Source organism: Bidens hawaiensis, unplaced genomic scaffold, assembly GCF_021521415.1.
Source record: "Bidens hawaiensis isolate Kalapana, Puna unplaced genomic scaffold, B.hawaiensis_p1.1 tig00008706_1, whole genome shotgun sequence".
In the NCBI taxonomy this organism is placed as follows: domain Eukaryota; kingdom Viridiplantae; phylum Streptophyta; class Magnoliopsida; order Asterales; family Asteraceae; genus Bidens; species Bidens hawaiensis.
In genome coordinates this window covers 838,773-852,124 of record NW_027491628.1, presented here as the reverse complement: position 1 = coordinate 852,124, position 13,352 = coordinate 838,773, and the positions used below count along the sequence as shown (strand labels likewise).

The following is a 13,352-nucleotide window of genomic DNA, read 5'->3' as shown; positions in this document are numbered from 1 at the left end:
GGGGCTTTTGAATTGGACATTCTCAGTGCTTAACACCTGTGAAGGCGTTTTAGTGAGGGGAGTCCATATTCTTGGCAGAGGTCTGTTAGGATCTCTGCCGCCCTCCCTCTTGTCACCCTCCCCGCGATTACGAACATCTTTTTGGGGCTGGGGTGAGCTTGGTTGCGCCTGCTTTTCTGCGGAAGAAAAACTGGATGGTTGCAACCTGGACCACACAGAATTCTGTTTGCCCCTCTTTTCTTTGCTGCGCGGTGACTCAGCTTGATGCGCTCTTTCTCTTGCCCTATCTTGGGCAATTTGTTTTTCATTTCTCGCGAAGACTCGCGATGCTTCCATTAGTTTTGCCCAAGTGGTGGGCATGCCATCTCTGCTTACGAGAGCTCGGCGGAGTTGATCGCTGCGCGCGCCTTGTATAAAGGCCACGCGCAGGAGTTGCTCCGTTATACCTCCGATTGCCAGAGACTCCTGATTGAAACGTGTTATGTAGTCTTCAATCGTTTCATCATTCCTGCGCACGCAGTGCATGATGTCGTCAGGGTCGCGCGTGTGTCTGCGCTGCTGTACGAAGTGGGCTTGGAACTTTTCCAATAGTTCCTCGAACCCATCGATTTGCCCAGTCGGCAAGCTCTCGAACCAGACACGCGCCGCGCCCGTGAGGCAGCGAGCAAACATGTGACACCATGTTGGCATCGTCCAGCTCTCTAGGTTTTCCGTGTTGTAAAAACCTTGCAAGAAATCGTCTGGATCTGTTGTGCCGTCATATTTGCCCAAACCACTTGGCATCTTGGTTTTGTGCTGGATGGGAGCCTTAGCGATGCGCTCAGTGAACTTTGAATGTTTCACCAAGATGGCCGGTCTGTACGGTGTGGTTACGTCCACTTGCCCTCTAACTGGTGGGCTGTACGGTATGTGCAGATCCAGATCGGCTCTGGCTCCAGGCGCCATGTTCACAGGCGCGCGGAGCTGTGAGCCTCCTGCATGAGTATCTCGCGTCTTCCTCATGCTGTGCACTTCTTCATCACTGAACTCAGTGTGTGCAGTGTGAACAGAATGTCCTTCTTCCGGCGCGCGCGGCCTTTTTGTTCCATGAACAGTTTGCTTATCAAACGCTTGCCTTTGTGTTAAGTCGGCTAGCTTTTTCTGTTTGATCATCTCATTGTACTTGTCCATTAGACGCCGCTGCTCGTTTATGAGCCATTCTTTAGGATCATTTGTTTCATCTTCTGGACCCATTGGTCCTTTTTGTTTCGCGCCGGCAAGATTTTGTAACGTGAGATCGTCTGGAGGAGTTTCAGTCTGGCCGTGAGGAGTTGTGATGAAGGGACGGTTATTGGTGGTGCGCGTAGAATCACGCGGCCCCCTCAGAAACTGCTGTCCCTCATTAACATCCTCACGTTCAATATCCTCCAGAACTTGATCAACGTTATGAACGCCAGAAACCATGGTGATTTTTTTATATATAGATCTGATGAGATCTGATTGCCGTTGTAACAGTGGATGGCGCCAATGAAGAAGCGTGGATCGACTCACTGGTAGACGATCTACTTTCCTCGGGTGTGATTATGCTATTTCACCGATGGCTTTCTTGGATCTGGGTTCTTCCACCTACAAAATGAACAGCACCGTAAACTTACCCCTCAAAAAGGGACAGAGGGGTCCTCTTTGGGGTAACCCTCCGGTGTGAGAATAAGTTTTTGTAGGAGAAGATAATGTTATGAGAGTAAGGAAATGGAATGTATTGCTTAATAGCTGAATACTCTGTAATTTGATGTGATTGTGTGTTATCTGATGTCTCTCCTTGTGGAGTTGATGTTGTATTTATAGTGCTAGGGTTTCCAATGATTGGGCTCAGACCTAATCAGGGCCTTGCTGGCCTCTTCCAGTTGCTTTGCGCCACGTGTCCTTTGGGACACCTGGTGCTTTCTCATTGGTTATAATCACGTGGTAGCACATGGTTTATGCTGAGTTGTCCACCTTTCATTGGCAGCTGTCAACATCAGCATATTCTTATTCCTTAAAAAGATACCTTCTGGAAGGTTGTCTGACGTGCACAATCAAGGTTGCCCTAATCCTGATTTGGATAAGGACGAGGTTGATTATGTGCATGTGTGATATGCGCCAATCCTGAGGATGCGTTTGGTCTTCTCTTTATTCTCACGCGCAGATGTTTCATGCGCAGATGTGATATGCACGAGCATGTGATATGCGCCGCGCGCATATGTGATATGCGTGAGCATATGTGATGCGTGAGCATATGTGGTGCCTGGGCATATGATGCCTGAGCATGTGTGGTGCCTGGGCATATGATGCCTGAGCATATGTGATATGCGCCATGCGCATAGGTTTTGGCTTTGTGCCTTCGTAATGTCTTGATTTCAAGCCTCTTGTCTATATCTTGTGGGTTGACCCGCCTTGCTCGGTGTTGAGGCGGGTACATACCTCTTCAGATACAAGTCTTCAATCTGTGTTTTAGCAGCAGAAGCTATATATAACATCAACTAGTGTATATTTGTCATCGTGATCCAAAACTATATTTACCATCATATAGTAATAATAATAATAATCTTGAAGGCATATATATGGCAGAAGAATTTCCGGCAGCCATATACGGTGGAAGCTGGTGGTTGTCACCAAGAACAGCATGCAACTTCTCGTCTTATTCATCGGATATAGCAGACGTGGAGAATCTTGTACCCCTTTGTCTAAAAGATTGTGTTGACATGAAATCAAAGTCAAGTGATGAGTCTTCGGATGGCTCTATGGCCATTCAAGATATTCAAAAGCCCGGTGGCTGCAACGCGGCTATGTCGCCGGATTCCGCTTTTGAGATGATGGCTACCGTCTTTTCAGATTTGGTGGATTGGAATCAGAATTTGTCATCGTAAGATTTATGGCTTTAATTGCTCCCTTTTGTTTCATTTGATTATATTTCATAAACAATATAAAAACATTTTTTTTCTCATTTTTACTTTACAATTATTGAGTCGGTCGTAACTTACACGGAATATAATGGTCCATACACTACAAGTTGTGTGTGTTTTGGTACTTATATCTTTGTAATCACACGAAAAAAGTGGATTCAGATTTTGATCAATCATGTTGCACATATTCTGTCAATTTTAAATCTTATTCTTGTCATATTGTAGTAGGGTACAAGAAGAGATGAACACCTTTTCCACTAGCGGTGATGACGATTTAAAGGCGGAGCATCAAGCTTTCGCTGCCGGATCTGATGCTTTCACCACCTTCCCTATCAATTCATATGGTTACACTTCAAGTTTGGTACAATCTTTGCTTGATAGTAATTACTCACCACCACCATCATCACCACCTCTTTTTGGTTTTCAATCAAATTCAAACAATCTCAATATTGCCCACTTGACCAATAATACTCCTTTCTTGAGTGCTTCATCATCACTTTTAACCCATAATATTTCAAGCACTCAATTTCTCTCATCTTCGTACAAAGAGGTAAGAGCTTCTATTTGTTGCATATCATAATTCATAACTAAAAGATTATGTACATGTTTATTGTAGGACTTTTGTTTCAACAAGACTAGGGTTTCTGGTTGAATATATAATAACACATCTTTATTGTTTAAATTTAGCATAATCATCAAGAAAGTTGGGATTTGGGTTCATTAGCCAAGAAAGGCCCTGATGAACTTCCATTCAAGCGGCCACGGCTCGAAACACCATCACCGTTACCAACCTTCAAGGTTCGTGTTGTTTCATTTAAGTGAGATTGTGTATTCATTTTAATTCAGTTTATATTAGCACAAACGTTGATAAACTTGAGTGGTTTTTCAGGTTCGAAAAGAGAAACTAGGAGATCGAATTACCGCGTTACAGCAATTAGTTTCACCTTTTGGAAAGGTATTAATTCCTATACATATCTTTGTAAATCTTTTCACTCATTCTATTCTTGTATTCTATATATTACCCTCCTTCAAAAAGCTAGATGCTTGCTTAATTATGTTGAAGAGTTTATCTAACTTAACCATATATTACAGACTGATACTGCATCTGTGCTTCATGAAGCCATTGAATACATCAAGCTTTTGCATGATCAAGTCAATGTAAGTGTTTATGTGTTTTATTTATTAGATAATCAGATAAATTTGTTAGTTCATAATATTTAATAATCTTCTCGTCTTTCAGATATTAAGAGCACCCTACATGAAAGGAGCTACAAATCAACTTCAACCTGTAACGATCTTCTCCATCTTTAAATCACACAGTTTATTCTTCTAATTCAAATATGTGTGTATATGCCACAAGTTAAACAGTATACACACGTCTCTAATTTTAATGACACTTTATTAATTTATATCTCGTAGATTCGTGGACTTGATAAAGCGAAAGAAGAACAAAAACGAGACTTAAGGAGTGTAGGTCTTTGCCTTGTGCCAGTATCTAGTACGTTCCCAGTTGCAACTGAGATGTCAACTGGTTTCTGGACACCAAGTTAAGACGCTTGACTCATAATTAAGAACCAAATTTTGGATAAAAAAGTTTTTTGCATATTTTGAGTGAAAGTTGTCCATTCAAAATAATAAAAAGCTTAAAATGAAAATAATGGCATCCTTTGTTACAACATCGATCACAATATATTATGTTAAATAATCTACAACAATGCTGATGTATAAATGACTATTTTATTTTATTTTATTTAGTGTTAACTTTTAGAATTGGGATAGAAAAAAGAGAGGCTAAGAAAATATTTGTTGGAACCATCGACATCTACCATAACCATGATCTCTACCTTTTCTCCTGTTCTCATAGTCTCTCCCTCGTCCATTTTTTACCACAATCATATTCACCATTCATAATCTTCATGTCAACATCTCTTGACCGCAACAAGTTACCATGATGATCCTTTCTTCATCTATCATGAACTTTGATTCTCTCATAAGCCTTCATTCTAAATCTTCCGATTGCTCCCTCAACTGGCATATATTGTATTTCAAAATACTACTTCATGTAAGCCACAATTTCCAAATACAACCTTGGGACCGAATTGAGTAACTTTCTCACCACCACCATGTCTTTTAAGTATAATTGGCCCAAGGCTCTTGAACTTTGTAGCACTTCCACTAAATTTCATCCATTAATTATTTCACTTCTTTCATCTTTAGCATCTCTAGTTCGGCTTTAAGGATTTGCTTTCTTGGATTTTGAACTCTGCAGGCACCCAATTATCATACATGAAGCACTTCCCATGCATTCTTAGTCACTTGAAGCAATACGTCTTCAGGTAGATCGAGTTTGAAACATGAATACTCTAGCCATTAGTTTCTCAGTTTCCTCCTTGACTCGACCTGTCCTCCGATTTACTGGGCAAATAGCTTCCCACAAACTGTATGCTTGTAGGATTGACCAACTTGTGTAATTTGTAGTCAGTTAACTTCAGGCAATATTGGAAAGAAATATATGGTTTTGGTCTCGAGTTCTAACACATTTCACAAATATTTTTTTCTCGGAAATTTTTCATGGATTCAATTCAGTCACACAGACTTGCTTACAAGCATTTCTTACGCTATCACACAGATTTCGACCCAATTTTGCAGGATTCACTTCAGTCACATCATGAAACTAAGAAGAAAACCATTTCAGAGCTCAAGCATTATATTTGTAATTATATAAGACCTTGCATTGTTGTTGATAATTAGCTAGTAAAATTAGTAAAATAATTTAACCGGCTTAAATGGTTATCATTTGCATGCATATATCTTTTGTGTTCTCATACTCAAAACTGTCCCATTAAAACTAGAAAGTAATTGTAAAGCAATGGATGCTACGATCATTTTTAAGGTTTAAAAGTTAATCCAAATTCTTTTGTGAGATAGCTTGCCCTATTACGTGAAGAGTAGAAATGAAATTTATTGTTTAAAGGTTGTCATAACGTTAACGTTATTAGTTACAACCATATAATGATTCGGTTTTGTGACTTATCCTCGAGCCTGTAGTGTTAATCACGTATCATCATAAGTAGAAATACACAGGTCATATTGTAAATAGTCAAAACTATATTTAGTTAATAAATGTTGTAAAGTCTAGGGTATAGATTTGTTAACTTGGAAGATTATAACTTCCACGTACAAGTATCATTTTATGATTGGTTGATGTAATCTATTATTCATTCAAATAAAAAAGTTTGAATCAAAGTGTGTTGTTCATATTATTGTTCATCTTGTTTATAATCATATCAATTCATTATTAAAGATCATCAAGTCTGGGCCAACATTGGTATCAGAGCGTCAGGGTTTTGTGATTTGATATCAAGATTAAATAGTTGAAGATCAAAGGTGGATATTTCCGAGATCAGAGAATACTCTGGAAAGAAAAAAAAACAAACAACAATAATTTCCGGCGAAGTTCATGTTTCCGGCGATCAATTCTAGCAACCCAGTTTTCCGATGGGTTTTTCGTTGAATAATTGAACAAACGGTGGTTATTGACAGTGTTCTCCGTCAATATATTTAAGTTATGGCAAGAGAAAAGGAGGCATAAGCGTTTTTCCGGCGAGATTTGTTTTTCGGCAAGGGAATTGCGGCAAAAGCGTTTTTCCGGCAGGTGGTGTGTCCAACGAATTTTAAAGAACAGATTGCCGGTGCATTTATCCGGCAATATATTGAAGGTTTGTGAAGTAATATCGGGTTTTAAACTCCAAAAAATCAAGATTTGATTTGTGGTGGTGGTCGGCGGTATTTTTCCGGCAAAGAGGAACCCACGGCGGTGGTTTGGTGTTTTCCGACCGTTGATTTTTTTAAATAGATTGGAAATGGTGGTGGATTATTAATTAGGCCGCTAAGTTCTTTCAGCGAAACATAAATTTTGGTAGCGGGATATACCGAGAAGGAAAACAACGGTGGTCAGGAGATTAAAGATCAACGTAGAAGGCGAGACTGATTGTAAACGCAGGAAAGCGAGTTTGGTTATCAACGCGGGAGGCGAGATTGACTTTCAATGCGAGGTGCGATTGACTATCAACACAGCGAGATTGATCGAGATCAACGAAGAGAAGGCCGGATTGATTGTCAACACAGGGAAGCGGGATCGATTGTCAACGCATGAGGCGAGATTGAATTTCAACGCAAGGCGGGATCGATCAGAACCAGTGGATCAAAAAACTAGGCTTCGTTTTCGGAAAGTGTTGTACAAGTATAATCAAAAGGATTCATTTTATTTTGAGTCGAGATAAATAAAAGCTTATCTGATTATCACTTAATGGAAGAAAAGTTTGCCAGAATAGGGAAGAAGAAGAAGACACAGAAGCTGGTTCAGTCGAAAGATAAGGCAGTTAAAACAACAAAGGATGGAAGGACATCAATGACTTTCCAGTGCCCGGTCCTTAACGAAACAAATATACCATATGGACGGTAAAAATTAAAGTGCTCTTTAATGTCCATGGAATATGGGAAGCGGTTGAACCAAAAGCAGGGACTGAAGCCAATGAGAAAAAGAATAACACGGCAATTGCATTAGTATACCAAGCAATTCCTGAAAATATGGTATTGCAAATTGCTAATCTTACTACAATGGAAGAAATTTAGGAAGCATTAAAGGTTCGACATGTTGGAGTTGATAAGGTTAAGGAGACGCGTATTGAGACACTCGAGTCGGATTTTGAATCTCTGAAGATGAATATTGGTGATTCACTCTATGTCTATGCAGGAAAGATCAGTCAGATTGCAAGACAAGCAAGCAGTCTTTGGCATACGATGAATGAGAAAAGATTCTATAAGATAATAAAATGTTTGTTGAGATTGAAGAGTATGAAAAGCTTTAAAATTTGTTGCTAATTGCTCAAATTCCGTATTTGATCAGGTTTATATTTGTTATGAATTTAAGAATAATTAAGCAATTAAATTGGTCAAATAAAATTTGTAAATTTATTGCTATTAACATTTATCATATTTGAAGAAAGTTTTCATTTTTTTTTAAATTTGACCAATTTATATTTATGTATAAATATCCAAATAAATGTATCTAAACTAAAATTCCATTATAAATTATTTGAAAAATAAAAAAAAAATCCAGTTTTCTGATCAATATATATATATATATATATATATATATATATATACACACATACGAGTTCTATACTATTTTTTATTTACATCAACAACTTTAACGATTTCAATTTATTTATTGTATGGAACGTTTGTATTAAAATAAGGCAGAATTACAAATTTTATCCTTTAAATATATGCGATTTATGGATCAAGTCCTTTAAAAAGTGTTTTTGCAGGCGGTGTCCTTTACATGATATGTTTGTTTGATTCTCGTCCTTTTGACTAACTGTCATCCAAAAACTCTGTTAAATATTATCATGTGCCAAACACGTGAGGGCATAATGTAATTTCCACCTGTTTTTATAATTAATATATAAATATAACATAAAATATTATTAATATATAGATACAATTAAATTAATGTGGGACCCACACTTTCATCCCCATCAACTCTTTCTTCTGACCATTCACTACCACCAAGGTCCACCCACTACACAACCACCACCTCTATCGCCACCAACCCGCTACCAGCATATTATTAAACTCAGTATTATACCCAGGTGGCGTTTTATCACAAAACCAACTCATTTTGCAAAAAATAACCACCGTGTCACAACCTTAATCGCCGATGCATGCCGCTTTATGGCCACCGCATTATCGGTTACCCATTAAAGATGAGATGGGTTCGATAATCACATCTGAACTATTACAGACAAGACTTTAATGATTTGCAGGTCCTAGTTGATAGGAGAAAGCCACAGTGGTGGTAGAGATCGATGGTATCACTGAGAAACCATCTCCGGAGCTAAAGGAAGGCCCAATTTACTCGCCGTAATAGCTCCGGCGATCCGCCGGAAAATCATTTACCAAGAAGGACATATCCGATAAGCTCCGATTCAAACGCCAGTGGAAACGATTCAAATGGAGCCCCATTTGGGCACTCCATTAGTAGGGTTTTGGAAATCAAAGTTATGAATATTTAGGGTATGAAGACCTGAAGAAGGAATAAGAATCGGAAGAGAATTTGGTATGAAGAACAAATGATTGGGTCTGGATTTAGAGAGAGAAATAGGGGGGATTACCACTCACCACTTAGAGAGGCCTGAGCTGACGGTTTTCTAAGAAGGTGGACTGGTGGTTTCGGATGTAGTGGCGGTGGTGGTGGTGTGGTGGAAGAAGAAATGAAGATGTAGATCTATGGATTGAAATAGATGAGTTAAATGGTGGGACCCACATCAATTTAATAGTTTTTTTCTTTTAAAAGAATAAATTAAATATATATGTAATTACATTTATGCCCTCACATGTTTGCCACATTATAATATTTAACTGAGTTTTTGGATGCCAGTTAGTCAAAATGACGAAAATCAAACAAACATGTCATGTAAAGGACACCGCCTGCAAGTAAACTTTTTAAAGAACCTTATCCATAAATCGCATATGTTTAAAGGACAAAATTTGTAATTCTGTCTTAAAATAATATACATTGGTACCTATTATAATTAGTTAAATTCCATATTTAATGGTGTTTAAATATGCTATGAATATTAAGCATAAATTAATTGACAAACCATTGTAAATTAAGTAACACTTTAAACAAAATTACAATGACTATCTAAATTTTAAATTTAAATATATAGTTGAAATAATTAATTTTCATTTTAAAACGGAATTCTTTAATAAACCTGGAAAATAACTTATGTAAAAAACAAAATTAAAAAGAAACATTCACAAACATTAAAATGCATACATTATTTTTGACATTTATGAATAATTAGTAAACGGTTAAATATAAAAATGGAAACAATGTTGAGATTGGAGAGTATTGAAAAAAATTAAACTTTGTTCCAAGATTGGTCAAATTCCGTTTTAAAAATGGGTATAAATATGTTATCAGTATTAAACATAAATTATGGGCACTAAATAGAACTGAAATAAATTAATGGGTATTTTATTAAAATTAAAGTTTATTGATATTGGAAACTATAAAAATATTTAAAATATCGTTGACATTGGTGAAATAATGTTCTATGAGATTAAATGTAAATTATAATGATTATTTAAATTAATTTGAATTTCAAATATAAGATTAATTAGTATGACTAACTTCATTTTAAATTGAATTATAAAATTATATAAAAACGGTAATAAATAAAGGTGCATTTTATTATATTGGAATTTTTAATTTAACTTTTGGTTTAGTTACATTTAATGACTTTTTAGTTACATATAGTAAATAGAAGGTTAGGGTTCAATTTTATGAATAATAAAAAAATATCAAAACAATAAAGTTGTGTTCTAGTAACTTTACTAAATAATCTAACGATAATTAAAAAGGTTAAAAAATTAAATAGGTTAATTATAAAACTTTCAAAAATTATTGAAAGGATATTGATTTTTGAAATATTAAAATTAAGGTTTTTTTTATACATTAATTTTGACATTTAGTCACAATTACAAAATGGTCAAATATAAAAAATATAAAGTTGTATTTTATACATTAATTTTTACCCGCATTTATTAAATCGAAATTGACCAATAAAGTTGTATATATTCTGGAAATATATTAAATCAAATTTAACTAACAACAATAGAAGATTGATTGTATAAAAATGATTTAAATTACTTGAATTGTGTAACATAAATAAATAAATAATCATAACTTAACATCCATGTTGTACAAAAACAAAACCATTTTTACAGCAACACCCCTTCCCTGAAATTAGCTATTCTACCAAATTGGGCGGCCATAAGCTGAATGAAAAAATAAAAAAGTATATTTTGATTTAGTAACAATTAACAATGGATGTAACCGGAAAAATTAACAGAATAAATCCGATAATAATTGTAATCACAACCTAAATAAACCACTCATTGTATGGAAGATAGAGCAGTGTCGCCATAAGCTGAAATCATTAAAATTAAATTAATGTTACATAATATATTATTTTGTCAAAATTAAAAAAATATAAAAGTATATTTTGGTTTACTAAGAATTACCAATAGACGTATCCGGAATAATTAACAGAATAATGATGTTCGGTTTATGTGTACATATATTAGTATGTTAACTTAGTCGTTTTATTCGTTTAGTTTAGGAATTTTGGTACTTCATATACGTTTATTGTGTTTCAGATCACAGGTACTTAACGCGCTTAATTTGGACCTGTACGAGCATGGAATGAAGACCCGGGATGTCCAGCACGCGAATCGAGATAGTTTTATGAACTTGCTAACTGAAGCCACCCATCGCGTAGTGCGATGAGTGTGGAAGACAGGACATCGCGCTACGCGATGCCCTTCATTATTGACTGCGTTGACTTTGGTCCATCGCGTAGCGCGATGGACCAGGAGAGGAGATCATCGCGCTACGCGATGGTTCCTGGAATCGTGAAAGTTATGGTTTTTTCATATATTACATTTTGACGACCCTAAACGCCATTCTTCACCTTCCAGGCGATTTTCAGAGCATCAAGGAGAGTCACCATCACTTCCAATCATCTTCAAGCATCATACATGTCATACCAGATCATAACTGAAGCCCGAGAGATGCCAATGCACGAGTCATGCCCGGGATGTAGAGTATTGTATCTTTCAGTTTTTCTCATGTATTTAGAACGAATTGATTGTAACTGTCTTTGATGTTAATCTATGAGTATTGATGTCTAGTATTATTGTGCACAACGTCAGTTTAGGTTTATTTCGATCAGAACGATTAGTGTGCCAGTTGCTATGATAATTGCTTATAGGATTGTTTTGACCTGTTAATTGTGAGAAAGCATACGTTTGCCCTTAGTTGAGTCACACTGGTAGGGACCGTTTGATAACCAGTGCAGTGTGTTAGCGAGCATGGATGCCTAAGGTTTAATCGGTTAGTCAGTCTGTAGTTGACACATGATAGTTTATCTGTTATGTGCATGAGTTTGCTGGTAGTTTGTTTACTTGAATTCCCGGGTGTGATTTGCTTGTTAATTGATTAAATACTTGATTATTTGTTTGTTTATTATAAAACACTAAATCGTTTGCTAGTGTGATCAGCACTGTTAATTGATACTTCATAATGTTAGGAATCAGTTTCACAGCACATTGACCACATACTCCTCGTGGTTCGACACCCTACTTACCCTGACTAGCTTAAGGTGATTAGGACACTAATTTACTTGTTTTTTACTAGATATCAACAGTCTAGCATCAAATAATTGTATGGAAGATAAACCAAAACCAAGACCCATCACCCGAGATCAATGTTTTCCAACCCGAGCCGAATCTACCAAATAACCAAAATCCACCAAACAATGACCTACCACCACCAATCAACAACCCAAAATTCAGCCCGACAATCCAGAAACCGAAACCGAAACCTTCCAAACAATACCCCTCATCACCGACAGCCGATTATTCAAGATTTTGATCATGTCAGTATCCATACTGAAGACGAAGAAGAGGGAGATGAGGAGGAATTTGGGCCGAGAAATGATAATGCGGGTTTGCGTGTTAAAGAGGTTGATGAGATTGAGGAACCGGTTAGGGTGAGAGGTAACAGGTGGAGGAACAGGAATCTTGATCGAGGTGGTATAGGAAGATATCCGGAGGAACATAGACAGCCGATTCAGGTTAATCGGGGAGGTTTTGAGGAACCGAGGGCCAGGAAAAGGAATTACAGGCCTCCGGTTCAGGGTGTTAACTGTCGGTTCAGACCGGCTATATCAGATGGTGCATCACCGATTGTCCCACAGGTGCGTGTTCAGGAACAGCCGACATTTAAATCCCGTCCGTCCTACATCAACATAGTTCACCATTTTCACGGACTGGGATCAGAAGACCCGTATTCACACTTGTCAGATTTTTCAGCTATTTGCCGGTCTATTGGTGATGGTACTTATGATCAGGATGAGGTTCGGTTGCGGTTGTTCCAGTTTTCATTAAAAGACAAAGCAAAACATTGGTTCAACTCGCTACCGATGCACAGTATTGAGAACTGGGCCGAGATGCAGCAGGTTTTCCTTAACGAGTATTATTCGCAGTCGAAGACTAACGAAGCCCGGATGGAGATTCGACATTTTTCATAGTCACCGGGTGAGTTATTTCATGAGGCATTTATTCGTTATAAGGAGATGATCAGGAAATGCCCGCACCACCTGATTGAGTTGTGGGAATTAGTGAAATGTTTTGTTGATGGGTTGACTTATGAGGACAGAAAGTATCTCAAATCGTCATGTAATGGGATGTTGTTGAACCAACCAGAAGAAGATGATTGGGATTTCCTTGAGTTTATGTGTGAGGATTCCAAGTCAGAAGCAGCAGCTGAACGAAGACGAAAAGTCGGGGTCACCT

The 13,352-nt window shown here is 37.2% G+C and overlaps 1 protein-coding gene across 1 annotated transcript; it reads left to right on the top strand.

Annotated features, from left to right (window-relative positions):
* Positions 1 to 2,469: 2,469 nt before the first annotated feature.
* LOC143529804 (transcription factor bHLH112-like) lies at positions 2,470 to 4,472 on the top strand. The gene is made up of 7 exons (XM_077025511.1): positions 2,470 to 2,881; positions 3,147 to 3,471; positions 3,609 to 3,719; positions 3,811 to 3,876; positions 4,014 to 4,079; positions 4,162 to 4,209; positions 4,341 to 4,472. Exons 1-7 carry the CDS (start codon positions 2,580 to 2,582, stop codon positions 4,470 to 4,472), a joined length of 1,050 nt encoding a protein of 349 aa, XP_076881626.1. The 5' UTR covers positions 2,470 to 2,579.
* Positions 4,473 to 13,352: the final 8,880 nt, after the last annotated feature.

Excerpts from the sequence above, each read along its gene's own strand:
- LOC143529804 (XM_077025511.1), top strand. The coding sequence starts at position 2,580 with ATGGCAGAAGAATTTCCGGCAGCCATATACGGTGGAAGCTGGTGGTTG. Across the intron at positions 2,882-3,146 it reads TGGAATCAGAATTTGTCATC|TAGGGTACAAGAAGAGATGA; the intron begins GTAAGATTTATG and ends GTCATATTGTAG. Across the intron at positions 3,877-4,013 it reads TAGTTTCACCTTTTGGAAAG|ACTGATACTGCATCTGTGCT; the intron begins GTATTAATTCCT and ends CATATATTACAG.